General features: G+C 57.0%; 1 protein-coding gene across 3 annotated transcripts in view; it reads left to right on the forward strand.

Moving 5' to 3' along the window:
* Window positions 1-14,664, forward strand: part of OSGIN1 (oxidative stress induced growth inhibitor 1) — a 34,507-nt gene extending 19,843 nt beyond the window's left edge. For 2 of the 3 annotated variants that reach the window (XM_025370921.1, XM_025370919.1), the window contains exons 4-8: window positions 6,041-6,139; window positions 7,639-7,775; window positions 9,253-9,444; window positions 9,667-9,758; window positions 13,399-14,664. In XM_025370921.1, coding sequence (XP_025226706.1) covers window positions 6,073-6,139; window positions 7,639-7,775; window positions 9,253-9,444; window positions 9,667-9,758; window positions 13,399-14,344 — 1,434 coding nt within the window. In that variant the 5' untranslated portion in view covers window positions 6,041-6,072 and the 3' untranslated portion in view covers window positions 14,345-14,664. Of the gene's footprint in view, window positions 1-1,662; window positions 1,806-6,040; window positions 6,140-7,638; window positions 7,776-9,252; window positions 9,445-9,666; window positions 9,759-13,398 lie in introns of those variants that run through there. The other variant, XM_025370920.1, reaches the window with a different exon arrangement.
* The last annotated feature ends 2,019 nt before the right edge of the window (window positions 14,665-16,683 follow it).

Genomic DNA, 16,683 nt, shown 5'->3' on the forward strand with positions numbered 1-16,683 from the left:
TCCCTCCCTCCCTCCCTCCCTGCCTTCCTCCCTCCTTCCCTCCCTCCCCCCTTCCCTCCCCCCCCCCTCCCTCCCCACTCCCCTCCTGCCTTCCTCCCTCCCTCCCTGCCTTCCTCCCTCTTTCCCTCCCTCCCTCCCTGCCTTCCTCCCTCCTTCCTGCCCTTCTCCCTCCCTACTTCCCTCCCTGCCTTCCTCCCTCTTTCCCTCCCTCCCTCCTTCCCTCCCTCCCTGCCTTCCTCCCTCCTTCCTGCCCTTCTCCCTTCCTACTTCCCTCCCACCCTCCACCCTCCCTCCCTGCCTTCCTCCCTCTTTCCCTCCCTCCCTCCCTGCCTTCCTCCCTCCTTCCTGCCCTTCTCCCTCCCTACTTCCCTCCCTGCCTTCCTCCCTCTTTCCCTCCCTCCCTCCTTCCCTCCCTCCCTGCCTTCCTCCCTCCTTCCTGCCCTCCTCCCTCCTTACTTCCCTCCCTACTTTCCTCCCTCCTCCCTCCCTCCTTCCCTCCCTCCCTCCCTGCCTTCCTCCCTTTCCCTCCCTCCCTCCTTCCCTCCCTCCGTGCCTCCCTTCTGTTTAAGCGATATTGGGCACCTATGTGTGCTAAGTGATATTCTAGACGCTGGGTAGAGCAGTCGCAAACATGCCTTCCTGCCCACACAGAGCTCACATTCTGGTTTGGGAAGAGAGACAATAAAATAATTCAGAAACAGGCCGGGTGCGGCATCTCGCCTGTAATCCCAGCACTTTGGAAGGCTGAGGCAGGCAGATCATCTGAGGTCGGGAGTTCCAGACCAGCCTTGCCAACATGGTGAAACCCTATCTCTACTAAAAATATAAAATCACCGGGCGTGGTGGCGCACGCCTGTAATCTCAGCTACTCAGGAGGCTGAGGCAGGGGAATCGCTTGAGCCCGGGAGGTGTAGGTTGCAGTGAACCGAGATCGCGCCATTGCACTCCAGCCTGGGAAACAAGAGCTAAACTGCGTCTCAAATAATAATAATAATAATAATTAGGAAACAGCAAGGTGTGGGGTGTGCAGTGCTACCCACACAAAACAGGAGAGAAGAGCCAGGGAGCAGGCTTCAAGTTCTAAGCATGGCAGCCCAGAAAGATGTCATTTAAACCCTCACAGCCACTCTGGCAGAGACAATCTGTGACTTGCCCCAGTTTTCAGATGAGAACACTGAGGTCTGGGCCCTAAGCAGCTTGCCAGAGCCCTGCAGCCAGGAAATGGCAAAGCTGGATTCTCAGCCCAGGCAGGCTGGTGCCAGAGGGCTTTTGGGGGCTGGAGGGTGCAGTAGAATCCAGGTGGAATGAGGGAACTGGACGGGTTTACTTTGTGCGCCGGACAAAGCCATCTCCTCCTCCTTGTGGGAAAGGCCAGGCTGGCTCATTCAGAGGTTACTGGTTCCTCCTCCAGAGACTGAGCCCTGGGGATGGGGGTCTGGCTGGGGGGAGGTGGCTGGGAGGGAGCGCCACCCTAGGCCCCCTGGCATGCTGCCCAGCAGGGGCCCTTTAAGGCTGGCCATGAGGCAGGCAGGGTGACACCCGCCCAGTGTGCAAGTTCATTCATCACGGGTCCCTGCTGACTCACGCTTATGAAAGTGATTTTCCTGGCCCCGCCCACTGCCTGCGCCGCCTCCTCCCTCCCTGTGAAATACCCTCACTTCCCTCTGGCCTCTCAGAGCCTCTTGGATCCCCACGGGGTAATGGGTGTCCCGATCTCACGGGGGACTCTGTGATCTGTGATCCCCTGACCCTCCTAGAGCACAGCTTGGCCAGGCTCGCCGGGGTCCCGCACCACTGCCTGTCAGGTGAGTGTCCGGGGCCAGGCTCCGGGGCAGGGAATCAGGCACATCCCAGGCACCAGTGGCAGGCCCAGCTGGACTGGAGGGTCTGCAGAGCCCTGGCGCCAGGCAGTGATCCCGGGCGGTCCTGAGTGGAGGCCCTCCCCTGGGTTCTCTGGAGCCCGGCAGGATTCTCCCCTACCCCAGATTCCTCCCAGATCCTCAGCTGTGTCCCTGGCACCCTCAGCCAAGCAGCTGCAGCGGCCACAGTCCCAGCGTACCCTGGCCCATGTAACCGCCGTTCCTAGCAGGAAAGAGGGGTGTGGCCAGCCGGGTGTGCCGCCCAGCTGTTCTACGACCACTCTATCGGCAGCCAGGCTGGGTGCCCATGAACAGCCCCCAAGCCCCGGAGGTCCCAGCGACTTAGCTTCTCTCAGGAGGCTCAAGAGTGCGGTGGGTCGGGAGGGCGGCCCCTGGGAGGCTGGGGAGCTGCAGGAGATCCTGGGCTCCAGGTGTGCGGCACTGGGGTGAGGGCTCATCTCTGATAAACAGCAAGTGCCGCTTGCGTGGACAGACCACCTCCTCACACTTTAGCCCCCCCAGGGCTTCGTGTCACTTTCTTGGTCTCCCTGTAATCAGCTGTTTTACTGGAGGGGACTTGGCAGAACTAAGATTTGTCACATGGCCATGGTCTTGGACACTCCTAGGTGACCTGAGGCAAGACGCCCACTCCTGAAGGGCGTTTCTTCCTCTGCACAGTGGGGATGAGAAAGCCCACCTCTTGGGGTGTCTTCAGAGGCAAATGAGTAAATGGCCACTAGAGGTGCCAAAGAAATGCAGACATACAGGTGTCCCAGAGTCTCAGAGCAGTTTGCAGCTTTAACAACCTCAGAAGTACAAATGCTGCACGCTTGAAAGAAATATCAGTCGAAGGTGCAACTGTTTTCATTTCTTTTATCATATTTGCCTTTGTGAAATTTGAAACATCAATTTTTAATGTTAAGTTCTTTCCATCTACTGCCGTCTTCAATCAAAGGGAGTTAAAAGGATAACATTAAAAATTGATTCTTCCGACTCCATAAAACTGAAACGCACAAAAAGAACTGAAATGAAACTTTGGACACTCTTTTGTAAGTTGGCAGCATACTTGTCTGAGGTAATGGGTGACAGCGTCAAGCTGCTTGGGACTTTGGGGCGTCGTGGGTCACTCTGCACAGGAAGTGACTTCTCAGGTCCAGCCCCTGGGTGGTGACCTCACGTATGTGGCATCCAGAAGCTTCTGTTCAGGTGCCTGAGGACAGTCTCAGGAGGGAGCCCTGGACTTGGAGCCCCAAAGCCCTGGCGGTAAATCAGTGCCCTCTGCTGCCTGCAGAGGGTGGTAAGGGGCAGCCAGTTCTGATTCCTCACTGGCCAACAGGGGCTCCTGCAAGTGTGTTTCTCAGGGTGGTGGGAGAATCCAAAAGAACAAAGGAGGGGCAGGGCATGGCCCAGGGCGGGTGCACTGGGGCAGATGGAGCACGTTGGCTCACCCGTTTGGGGAAGGGGTTGGGGTGTCCGGGGGGTCAGCCCACGGGGATCAAATATTGGTTCCATCGCCCAACAGCTCGATAGCCTCAGGGCATGGCTTCACCTCTCCAAGCCTCAGTCTCCTCATCTGCAAAGTGGGTTGCTAGGAGGATCAAAGGAGGTAATGTGGGGAAGCCCCTTACCAGAAGGTCCCATGCTCCCCAGTGGCTGCTGTTCCCATGGACCATGATGAGGACTGAGGGGCTCAGAGCCATTTGAGGGTACCAGGAGCAAGCCAGAGAAAGGTACCAGGAGCAAGCCAGAGAAAGCTCTCTGGGACCCGCAGTCCTATTCTCCAAGGCCTCTGGGTATACCCAGCGCTCAGGGTCAATGAGAAATGATCCCTTCCCGGCCAGAACACCAGGTCATCAGCTGTCCCTCTGCCTCCCCGCCTGCCACTAGCGCTGTGACAGAGCAGTGGGGGACCCTGGAACAGACACTGCACGTTCCACCCGGCAGAGGGGTCTCAGCAGGAGCTGTCACAGCCCTCGGGGCACAGAGAAGGCTCTGGAGCAGGGCAACCTGGGCTCCGATCCAGCCCGGCCTGTGAAAGCTGGTTCAACCACCTTGCAGACTGTAAAGGGCCGTGAGAAACTCTCTGGCCCTCAGAGTACTTACAACAACCCGATTAAATAAGGTTTCGATTTGTTAATGTGTATTAAGTGTTGAGATCATGCCTGGCACGCAGCCCACTCCACAGAAGTATGGAAATGTCAGCCACATGCTGCCTTTGTTGTTCTCGTGACTATTACTATTATTATAATTGGTGGCGGCGTCACCCTGAAATCCCCTCCCCAGGCAGGCATCCTGGGGCCTTGCAGGGAGCCGGGCAGGAAGAGGCCATGTGGTCCCTGGCGACTGCAGGATGTCACCTTCCTTCTCTCCGGAAAGGGAGGAGGAGGTCTTGGGTGCTGGGCATACGGGCTTGCCTAGACAGGACACGGAAGCTGTCCCTGGCCCCCGCCCCAGCGGAGGCAAGGAAGGCTGCGCTCAGGGGAGCAGAGAGCACCAACACAGGGGTCCCTGACAGACCCCTTCCCTGCTGGGCTCATCCTCACCCTCGGAGCCTCCTTCTCCTCACCTGCAAGACGGAGGTGACAGGGCTTACCTGTCAAGGCTGCTGAGCGGGCTGGATGCTACTGCTTAGATGCAACCTCCTTCCCACTGTAGAGTGCTGTGAGAAGGTCAGTTGTTGTCACTGCGGGGGCAACACTCGGGTCCTCTCAGTGGCCCATCTGTATGGCAGTCTCTCATCTATCTCCTCGGAGCCTGCCTGGAGGTGGACGATGGTGTTTCTGTCACCCTGCGCACATCGGAGGCCACACACTGGTCTCAGCTGTGTTTGGCTGGCCTGTTAAGGATCTTCCAAAACTGTGCTTTCATTCATTGCGCACTTCTTCAAAGCAGATAATTCGCATAGAAATCCAGATTCCCACTTTCTCTGGAAGAATTCTGGAGGCAGGTGACCCTGGGCTCCCACCCCTGGCCACTCTGGATGGTCCAAGCCCAGTGCCCTCCCACTCAGTCTTTCCCCTGTGAGTGTGGCACCTGGATCTCCATGGGGGACAGGCCGAATGGCGTGGGTGGTGGCACTGGCAAGGCCTTGGCACCAGTGAGCCCTGGGTTTCAAAGCCAGCTGCATGACACTGAGAAGCTTATGCGACCTCTCTGAGCCCTGTTCACACATCTGTGGAATGGGACATTAACACGGCCAGGACTGCACAGGGTCAGTGTGAGGCGGATATGAGAAAAAGCATGTCAAAAATAGCCGGTACAGAGTAAGTGCCAAATGCTCACCATCCCTGTGCCCACAAGGGTGTTGCCTTGTGGCTCTCAGGATGGCAGCGTGTGGCCCTCGGGTGAGGCTAGTGTCCTCTGCGAGCTGGTGTAGGGGAGAAGGTGGGTCTGATGCCCCTCTGGGCACCGGCAGCTCTAGGACCAGCACCTGAGTCCCTTTGAGCGATTTGGGCCTGGGGCCAGCAGAGGGCGCAGCTGCCCCAGAGATGGCAGGTTCACCGGCACGTCCCCAAACCTGGCCACTGCTTCCATTTCCCCAAGTCCAGCCCAGCCCCTGGGGCAGGCCACAGCGCTGGCCCTTTCCCCGTGGTAAATTCACTCCAGGCAGGTGCTTCCCGTCTGTGACCCCACTGCATCCCTCAACCATCCTAGGAGGTAGGGACCCACTGCTTCCATTTTACAGATGAGGAAACTGAGACCCAGAGAGGCCCAGGAATGGGATAGGGAGCAACTTACCAGGGCTAGGTGACGACTCCAAAGTCCACCAGGCCACACTGGGACTCGAGGGCTGTGGCCCACAGAAGGGCCTGGCAGGGCTTGTTCCTGGGTTGGCCAGGAACGGCCTCTCAGGAAGACAGATAACGAGCTTCGGGGACTGTTGCTGCTCCAGTGAGATGGGAGAGTAGAGTGAGGCTCAGAGGGACAGTGGCTGCCTGGGGCAACCAGGCCAGAGGAGGGAAGGTCACGTCCTGCATGACGGGGAGGGGTGGGGCAGACGGGCTGTTCGGAGCAGAGGCTGTGTGGGAGCAAGAAGGGAGTCCCATCAGATATGCCTCACGGGGACCCCAGACAAGACCCTAGGGGCCACAGGAGGCCACCCTAGCTGGAAGGTGAAGTGGCTGTGTCGACACCCAGGCCTCACCCAAACGGGCTCTTCCTTCCCCTCTCCCCCGCTCCAGGTCCACCGCCAGCCCCAAGCCCCCCACCAGCCATGAGCTCCTCTGGAAAGGACCACCTCGGCGCCAGCAGCTCAGAGCCCCTCCCAGTCATCATCGTGGGTGAGTGTCAGCCGCAGCTGGGGAGGGGCTCCACTGAGCCTTCCGGGTACCCCCCAGGTCTGAGGGCAGGAGCTGGGCAAGTCCAGGCCTGGCCTTTTTTTTTTTTGTATTTCGGGGTTTTTTGTTTGTTTGTTTTTGTTTTGAGACAAAGTCTCACTCTGTCACCTAGGCTGGAGTGCAGTGGTGCGATCTTGGCTCACTGCAACCTCCGCCTCCCGAGCTAAAGCGATTCTCCTGCCTTAGCCTCCCGAGTAGCTGGGATTACAGGTGGCTGCCACCACGCCCAGCTAACTTTTGTATTTTTAGTAGAGACGGGGTTTCGCCATGTCAGCCAGGCTGGTCTCAAGTGATCTGCCTCAAGTGATCTGCCTGCCTCAGCCTCCCAAAGTGCTGGGATTATAGGTGTGAATCACCATGCTTGGCCCAGGCCTGGCCTCTTTACAGTGGTCTTTAAATTAAGCCATTGAGCATTTACTATGTGGCCAGTGCTAGGCTTAGCCGTTTATAAACTATCATTCCCTTTTACACCTCCGAGAACCCAGGGCTCTAGAACACACCCATCAGCTGGAGGCAACCCAGCGTGGGGCAGGGAGGCCTGGTCCTGAGCCCACAGTGGTCCCATGACTGTGCCCAGCACTGTGCTAGGTGCCCACACGAGAGGACACACAGCAGTAGCTTATGATTCCTGTCCTCTGCAAAAATGGGGACAGATGACCCCCCAGTATGCAGGCGTCCAGTTGAGCCACGTGAGATGGTCATTTCAGTAAGGCAAAAACAGATGGGTGCCTGTGATTTCTTATGGTTCCTCCTGGTATCCTACATATGAGTAATATTCTGAATCAGACGAGATAAGGAGAGGGGAAAGGACAGATAAAAAGAGAAGCGCTATCACAGGGCTGTGCCTGGTGAATTGCCCAGGAAGCACCACAGATGGTGGCGCAGTTCTTCAGACATGCAAGCAGCAGACCCAACAGGTGGCCCGGCACCCCTGAGCGCCCACAAGCACCCACCACTCAAGCTCGCCCCCAGGCCACGTAGCAGTCTGTGCTACATTCCCTCATCCATCTGACCTAGTTGTTAGCAATCTCAGAATCTCAGTCATGTTGTCAGAGGTTCCCTCTGTCTGGGTTTTAATCCCGGCTCATCTACCTTCCAGCCGTGTGACCACGGGCAAGTTACTTAACCTCTCTGTACACATTTCCTCAAGGATAAAAGGAGGAAAAGAGTAGCGCTTACCTCACTGAAGCTATTGTGAGGCTATTGCGAAAGCTCTCAGTACAATTCCTGGCACAGAAGAAGCTCTCAGCAGTTGTCCATTCCTTCTTTTTAAAATTATCATTAGGCATAGTGTCTGGCACAGGCTAAGGGCTTAATCAATATTTTATTTTTATGAATGAAGGATAAATGAATGAATGTGCCACATCTAGATCAAAGCGTTCCACAGTAGTGTCTCCCACCTGAAAAGGCCACCCCCTTTAACCTCCACCCTCTGTCCCCAGGTAACGGCCCCTCTGGTATCTGCCTGTCGTACCTGCTCTCCGGCTACACACCCTACGTGAAGCCAGATGCCGTCCACCCACACCCCCTGCTGCAGAGGAAGCTCACCGAGGCCCCGGGGGTCTCCATCCTGGACCAGGTGGGTCAGCCTGGGGCCGGAGCTCTGGGGAGGACACACCCGCCCTTGGAAAACTACCGCAGCTTTCCCAGGGAGGAACAAAAGTGTGTGTTTGCTGGAAACAAGACCAAACACAGAATTCAAGAGTCCAAAAAGTCAGCCACGGAGATCATGAAAGAGAAATCAGAGACCCACAAATGCCACATGGTCTAGGACTCACTGTGCCCTAGACCCGTGGTTCTCAAGGAGGGGACGATTTTTCTCCTTGGGGGCACCTGGCAATGTCTGGCGACAATTTGGGTTGTCATGGCAGGGTGGCGGTACTACCAAATCTAGCAGGGTGGAGGCCAGGGATGCTGGCAAACGTCCAACACTGCACAGGACAGCGAGGGTGGTGGAACTGAAATATCTGCGGTGGAGTTTCTCAACCTTGGCCCCACTGACATTTGGATGACTTTGTTGTAGCTACAAAGAACGATCTGGCTCAAATGTCAGTGGGGCTAAGGTTGAGGAACTCTGCCACAGATATTTCAGTCCCACTACCTCCTGCCCACAAGGGTTTGCAAATCCTCCCTCCATACTCTTGTTTTCCACTGTGCCCCTCCACGACCTCCCCTTGTTGACCTCCCTCGTCAGGCAGCGTACATCCTCCTGTTCCCCTCCCGCCCAAGTTGGGGATGAGGAAATAGGTCTTGACCATTTGATGTGGATCAGTATTTTTCAAAATGCTCTCCATAGAATACTAGTTCCTCAGTATAATATACAGAGAAAAATGTCCCCACTCCAGTAAAACAGGGACACACTGGGCTTGGCAAAATTAAACAGGTAAATGATGGATGGCTGCAGGACTTGTCAGAACCCGCCTGCATTATCTACTGTTAAGAGGCAGCACCGCCGGCCGGGCGCGGTGGCTCACGCCTGTAATCCCAGCACGTTGGGAGGCTGAGACGGGCGGATCACGACGTCAGGAGATCGAGACCACGGTGAAACCCTGTCTCTACTAAAAATACAAAAAATTAGCCAGGCACGGTGACGGGCGCCTGTAGTCCCAGCTACTCAGGAGGCTGAGGCAGGAGAATGGCGTGAACCCGGGAGGTGGCACTTGCAGTGAGCCGAGATCGTACCACTGCACTCCAGCCTGGGCGGCAGAGCGAGACTCCGTCTCAAAAAAAAAAAAAACAAACAAAACAAAAATAAAGAGGCAGCACCTCCCCAGCTGATCTGACCACGCTGATATTAGGGTAGGGATGTAGGCTCAGGCAATCGCCCCAGTCTCATCTAAGCTTGCCCATTTGCTCTGTACTCTGGGGCCCTTGGCCTCCTGGAAAGCCCTCAGACTGAGAGCTTCAAACCGCCCCCAGTGTGCGCATCTCTCTGAGACCCTCCAGTGCCATGGAAACGGCCCAGCCCCAATCACCACATTCCTGCCCAGCCTGAGACTCTGGGAAGATGACCCCGCTCTCCTCCAGCAGCCCCTCTGACCTGTGCCCCCCTCCAGGACCTGGACTACCTGTCTGAAGGCCTCGAAGGCCGATCCCAAAGCCCCATGGCCCTGCTCTTTGATGCCCTTCTGCGCCCGGACACAGACTTTGGGGGAAATATGAAGTCAGTCCTCACCTGGAAGCACCAGGAGGAGCACGCCATCCCCCATGTGGTCCTGGGCCGGAACCTCCCCGGGGGAGCCTGGCACGTAAGTGGGCAGCGAGGGCATGCCTTGTGGGGGGGGGCTGTCTCCCTCATTCTCCCCACTTGGAGCTGGGACTCTGGCATCTCCCTTTCCTCATTCTCCACCCCGCAACCCTGCGTCTCCCTCCTCCCTCCACCCAGCCCCAACCAAGGCCTCCCATGCCCTCTAGCCCCAAATGGGTTCAGGTTAGCAGAGGCCTGGACCAAAGCGTTCCTTTTCCTGCAGTCCATCGAAGGCTCCATGGTGACCCTGAGCCAAGGCCAGTGGATGGGGCTCCCGGACCTGGAGGTCAAGGACTGGATGCAGAAGAAGCGAAGGTGAGGCTGCCCCAGGACGCCTTGGGGGACACGGAAGGTTGGGCCTGTGAACCCAGAAAATCTGAGACAGGTCTCAGTTACTTTAGAAAGTTTATTTTGCCAAAGTTGAGGACACGCCCATTACACAGCCTCAGGAAGTCCTAAGGACGTGTAGCCAAGGTGATCGGGCACAGCTTGGTTTTAAACACTTTAGGGAGACATGAGACGTGAATCAATATTTGTAAGAAGTACACTGGTTCGGTCTGGAAAGGTGGGCCAACTGGAAGCAAAGGCAGGAAGCGGGGAGGGGCTTCCAGGTCACAGGTAGGTGAGAGATAAACAGTTGCATCCTTTTGAGGCTCTGATGAGCGTCTCCAAATGAGGCGATCAGATATGCATCTATCTCCGTGAGCAGAGGGGTGACTGAACAGAAGGGGAGGCAGGTTGACCCTCAGCAGTTCTCACCTTGACTTTTCCCTTTAGCTTCGTGATTTGGGGGGCCCCAAGATTTATTTTCCTTTCACAGGCCCCCCACACTGAGCCCAGGAGCCAGAGGTACAGGGGTTCCAGAGTGCATCTGGTCTGTCTTCCTCTTCTTCCAGAGGGGGAAACTGAGGCTCAGATAGGGAAAGGACTTGTCCAGCCCACATGAGTGGAGCTGAGCAACAGAGCTGGGCTCCCCCAAGGACCCCCTGTCCCGTGCAAGCAGCAGACCATCCTGTCACATGGCCCCCAACTGGGCCTCCCTGGAGTGCCCCAGCCCCTAAGGAGGGGGTAACAGCTGGCCCCTGACCCTCACGCCCTGCCCCATGCCTCTGGCACAGGTCCCCCAGTCCGTGGTCTCCCTTCAGCCCCTCGGTCTATTCTGAGCCTGGCCTAGAACCATCTTTCTGGGTCAGCTCACAGGGTGACTTTCTTTTTTCTTCTTTTTTTTAATGCTTTTGCTACAGGTGAGTTTCATCCTTAACCATGAGCCCACAAGTTGGGTAAACTAACTCACCTAAGGTCATGCAGATTAATGGAAATGGAGAAGGAAAACAGCTCACCCGAAACGCACACTTCTCGCCACCCTTTCACTGCTGGGGTATTTTCTCCCCATCTGGCTTCCTGCCCCATCATGGCCACCCTAGAGAAATGGTTTGTGAACCCTGAATATCTGAGACAGGTCTCAGTCAATTTGGGAAGTTTAATTGCCAAGGTCGAGGATGCATGACCATGACACAGCCTCAGGAGGTCCTGATAACATGTGCCCAAGGTGGTCGGGGCACAGCCTGGCTGTGTACATTAGGGAGACTTGAGACATCAATCAATATATGTAAGATGGACATTGGTTCCGTCCAGAGGCGGGACAACTCCAGCAGGGAGGGGTTTCCAGGTCTCCAACAGGTGAGGGACAAACGGTTGCATTCTTGAGTTTCTGATGAGCCTTTCTGAAGCAGGCAATCAGATGTGCATTTATCTCAGTGAGCAGAGGGAAGACTTTGAGTAGGATGGGAGGCAGCTTTGCCCTAAGCAGTTGCCCGCTTGACTTTTCCTTTAACTTAGTGATTCGGGGGCCCAAGATTGATTTTCCTGTCACAGTTTCAATCACTGAATAAAGGAGTTCCAGCCCCTGCTCCTCCCAGGTGTGTCCACCCAAGTGAGAAGCTGCCCCAGCGCAGATGCCCGGGTGCCGTCTGCCTTTTGGGAAGCCCGGCTTCCTCTGCCCCCAGGGCTGTGACCCGGCTTGTGTCCCCAATGGCAGGCACTCCAGGCGTCCCCCTCCAGGCCTCACTGTCTCTTTGATGCAAAGACTCTTCTGCATTTTGGCAGGAAGACACCTAGGTTTGTGTAGCTGCGTGTTAGTAGGCAGCCAGAAACTTGCATTTCACATGTAAGCATAGCCTTTTATAGCCTACTTTTGCGTTTTCACATTCTATCCCAAGCATTTCATGTGGCGATGTCACAGCGTTCAAAACCATCCTTTTACGTGGCCTCATAATATTCCCAAAGGCGGGTGAGCATCCCCAGTCCGGCAAATCACCAAATGCTTATTATGTGCCAGGCCTTGGGCTTAGACATCAGAGCACAAAACCACCGCAGACACACCCCCTGCCCTCACGGCGCTGCCAAGGTTACCCAGCCCCTGCCAGCCCTGGAGCGTTCATTCTTTCCATTGTGTCATTATTATAAATAACTCCGCACAGAACATGCTCTTGGGACCGTTCTGTATCACAACCTCTACAAAAACTGAGAAAAGGAGAATGGCGGCCCACAGAGATAAATTCCAGGGTCACAGACGAGCTGCACTGGGTTGACTGGCACGGCCTTGGAGGTCCATTGTCAGCTCCTGCTACATGTAGCCAGACAGCAGGTGGCACAGGATTCTCCCCTAAGGGAGTTCATCCTGAACCATGAGCCCACAAGCTGGGTAAATTAACTCATCTAAGGTCACACAGTGAGATACAGGAAGGTGCTAGGATGATGCCAAAGCCTGTCATTCAACCCCCACAAGAATGGGCCTGCAGTCACTGCCCCTGGAAAGAGTGACAATTAAAACAACAACAACAATAATAAAATACCTCCTGCTGCTGTGTGGGCTGGGAATGATGGTGAGTGCCTCACGTGGGAGTCTTTAAATCAACTTTTAAATTGACTACATATGGGCCGGGTGCAGTGGTGCGAGCCTGTAATCCCAGCACTTTGGGAAGCCGAGGCCGGTGGATCACTTGAGGTCAAGAGTTCGAGACCATCCTGGGCAACACGGCAATACCCTATCTCTAATAAAAATACAAAAATTAGCCAGGCTTCGCGCTGCACGCCTGTAGTCCCAGCTACTCAGGAGGCACAGGCATGAGAATCGCTTGAGCCCAGGAAGCGGGGGCCGCAGTAAGCTGAGATCACGCTACGGCACTCCAGCCTGGGCAGCAGAGTGAGACTCTGTCTCAAAAAATAATAATAAAATAAAATTTAAAAATTAGCTACATATAGAAAAGTACGTAACTCCTGTGAGTACCGGTTGATGAAATTTCTGAAGGTAAGCACAGAGAATCAAGAAACCGACCTTCTCCCCAGAAGCCCCCATGCCCTTTCCGACCAGGACCCCCTTCCCCATCCCCGGAGGTAACCCCTCTCTTGATGTCCAACTCCATAGATGAGTTCTGCCTGTTTCTGAACTCTATAAAAACAGAATCATACCATATTTAATCCTTTGAGGTGACAATCATGGTGGCCCATCCTCACGTGGCACTTCCTTCCAGTCAGGTTCCATCCTAAGCCCTTTGTTTTTATCGGCTCACCAAATTCTCTCCACGACCTCACGAAATAGGTCCTGCCACCAACATCTTCCTCATTTTGCAAACTGGGGAAACAGACACAGCTCCCTGATGGCAGAGTCAGGACTCGAGCCCAGGCAGTGTGGCTCTGGAGGCTGCACTCTGAACCCCGCCCTACACCACCCTACACTACCCTATACCACCTCTCCTGAGGGAGGCACCCTTGTTAGCTCCATTTTACAGAAGAGGAGACTGAGGCTTGGAGAGGTTGAATTACCTGGCCCAGTCCTACAGCTATAGCCTAGTCCAGCTCCAGGGCCTGATACCGCCCTGGACCTCTCCCATCCCACCCAGCCCCCCAACCCTTAACAGTGTCTGACTCTGGCCTCCTGCCTCCTCCCCAACAGAGGCCTTCGCAACAGCCGGGCCACGGCCGGGGACATTGCCCACTACTACAGGGACTACGTGGTCAAGAAGGGTCTGGGGCATAACTTTGTGTCCGGTGCTGTAGTCACAGCCGTGGAGTGGGGGACCCCCAATCCCAACCGCTGTGGGGCCCAGGACTCCAGCCCCCTCTTCCAGGTGAGCGGCTTCCTGAGCAGGGACCAGGGCCGGCAGCCCTTCTCCCTGTGGGCCCGCAACGTGGTCCTCGCCACAGGCACGTTCGACAGCCCAGCCCGGCTGGGCATCCCCGGGGAGGCCCTGCCCTTCATCCACCATGAGCTGTCCGCTCTGGAGGCGGCCACAAGGGTGGGTGCGCTGACCCCGGCCTCGGACCCTGTCCTCATCATTGGCGCGGGGCTGTCCGCGGCTGATGCAGTCCTCTACGCCCGCCACTACAACATCCCGGTGATCCATGCCTTCCGCCGGGCGGTGGACGACCCCGGCCTGGTGTTCAACCAGCTGCCCAAGATGCTGTACCCTGAGTACCACAAGGTGCATCAGATGATGCGGGAGCAGTCCATCCTGTCACCCAGCCCCTACGAGGGTTACCGCAGCCTCCCCGGGCACCGGCTGCTGTGCTTCAAGGAAGACTGCCAGGCCGTGTTCCAGGACCTCAAGGGTGTCGAGAAGGTCTTTGAGGTCTCCCTGGTGCTGGTCCTCATCGGCTCCCACCCCGACCTCTCCTTCCTGCCTGGGGCAGGGGCTGACTTTGCAGTGGACCCTGACCAGCCACTGAGCACCAAGAGGAACCCCATTGACGTGGACCCCTTCACCTACCAGAGCACCCGCCAGGAGGGCCTGTACGCCATGGGGCCGCTGGCCGGGGACAACTTCGTGAGGTTTGTGCAGGGGGGAGCCCTGGCTGTGGCCAGCTCCCTGCTAAGGAAGGAGACCAGGAAGCCACCCTAACACCCGGCCAGACCTGCTGGCTCCCGGGCCCTGAGAGGACAAAGATGACCACATCTCTGCTGGATGTAGGGTCCGTCCAAAGATGCCCCAGGGAGGGGTGTCAGCCCACATAGCTGACCTTTGGGGTCAAGAGGAGTAGGGATCCCAGTGTCTGAGGTGGTAACAGTGGCCGCAGGCCAGGGTCAGCCTAGACCTAGGATTTGGGGGTAAAGCTGCTGGTGTGAGCTGGGATCACCAGGACCAGCTGAGCACCCAGCAGGAGACCTGCAGGCCTGCGCCTTCCAGAAGCAGGTCCCAAATAAAGCCAGTGCCCACCTGCACTCATGCGTCTGAGGACTCTGTGCTCAGGGAGGGAGCTGTGTTCCCGGGACCCTGCACTGGGCTCAGGGGAAGGGAGGGAAGGCGATTGGGGGAGGAGTCCTGGGGCATGTGGTCCTGGATGAGGTCCATGACTGGGGCCTTGGGGTACAAAGGATGGTGCCCCAAGTGTGGGGGCAGTTGAGCGGGCAGCTGTACTACAGCCTGGGGGTGGCAGTGGCGGGTGTGTGCAGGGAGTGGTGTCCCGGAGGGCACTGCAGTTCTGCACCCCACCCCCACAGTCTGTCCCCTCTCCTCTCTGTTCTGCCACGTGGCTTCCTTTCAGTCCCTCCTGCTGGCCAGGTCCCTGCCTGCCGCAGGGCCTTTGCACAGAGGGTCCCTAGCCCAGGACAGTTTCCCGCCTTTCTTTAATTCCGCTTCCTTGGGGTCTCTCAGCGTAAGAATCACTTCCTCTAGGAAGCCTCTTCTGACACAAATCCCTCCACTGCCATTGCAGCAAAGACTCCTCTCATGGTCCAAGGTGCTACCTTTTCATAGCAGTTCAGTTTTTATTTTTCTATTTTTTTGAGACAGAGTCTCATTTTGTTGTCCAGGCTGGAGTGCAGTGGTGCTTGGTTCACTACAACCTCTGCTTCTGAGTTCAAACGATTCTCCTGCCTCAGCCTCCCAAGTAGCTGGGATTACAGGTGCCTGTCACCTCACCCAGCTAGTTGTTTTATTTTTAATAGACAGGGGTTTCACCATGTTGGCCAGGCTGGTCTTGAACTCCTGACCTCAAGTGATCCGCCCTCTTTGGCTCTCCAAAGTGCTGGTATTACAGGCATGAGCCACCACACCCTGCCAGCAGTTCAGTTTTAATTGTTCATTTATTTGTGGAATCATTTCACTGTTTGGCTCTGCCCACTTGGATGTAAGCTCCAGGAGCTCCAGGAGGCCAAGTACACCATCTGTTTTGCCCATTGCTGGAACTCAGCACTTGGGCACCTGCCTGGCACCTAGTGGGTTCTCCTTAATTCATCTTTTAAATGAATGGGTGGATGGATGGATAGATGGGAGGATGGTTGGATGGATGGGAGGATGATGGGTAGGTGGACGGGAGGGAGGGTGGGTGGGTGGATGGATGGGAGGGAAGATGGATGGATGGATGGATGGGAGGATGGTGGGTGGATGGATGGATGAATGGATGGGAGGGTGGGTGGGTGGGTGTATGGACAGACAGATGGGCAGGCGGGCAGATGGATGGATGGATGGATGGATGGATGGATGGATGGATGGATGGATGGATGGATGGATGGATGGATGGATGGATGGATGGATGGATGGGAGGATGGTGGGTGGGTGGATGGATGGATGAATGGATGGGCGGGTGGGTGGGTGGATGGATGGATAGATGGATTGATGGACAGGTAGGAGGGCGGATGGACGGACGGGTGGGTGGGTGGATAGATGGATGGGTGGATGGAGTGTAAAAGAAAGATGTTCTGGGGTGAAGACTGGTTCTGGGCGTTGTGTAACGAAAGGGGCGGCCTGAAGGGTCGTCCACGCCCGCGGGAGGTAAGGGTGGGCGCTCTCGGGTGTGACAGGGCCCGCGGTGCGTGGGCGCCGCTCCCTGGGGCTGGAGCCGGCAGAGGGCGCTCCGGGCTGGCTGGACATCCGCGCTCCGGCCCCTGCAGCGCGCCGCGAGTGGGAGGGGGTACTTTAGAAGCGGGGACAGCAGGAGACTTTTGGGGAGCAGACCCCAGGGGCGCCGCCCCGCCCCCAGGCCCCACCTAACCCGCGCCTCTGGGTAGCCCCATCTGTGGCTGCGCCCGCGCCCCTAGCCCCGGCCGGCAGTCCTCAGGCCCCGCGCCCGGCCGCCGGGGGTGGGGGCGGCGGGGAGCGGGCACGTGTCTCGGGGTCCGGCCGGCCCGCCCCCCGGCGCTGGCCAGTCCCCGCGGTGTCCGCGGCCGCGGGGGCAGCGGGAGAGAGGGCGGGGCAGCGCGGCCGGCGCGGGGAGGGGGTCGCGCGGGGGCGGGCCGCGG

This window comes from Theropithecus gelada, chromosome 20, assembly GCF_003255815.1.
Source record: "Theropithecus gelada isolate Dixy chromosome 20, Tgel_1.0, whole genome shotgun sequence".
Lineage (NCBI taxonomy): Eukaryota > Metazoa > Chordata > Mammalia > Primates > Cercopithecidae > Theropithecus > Theropithecus gelada.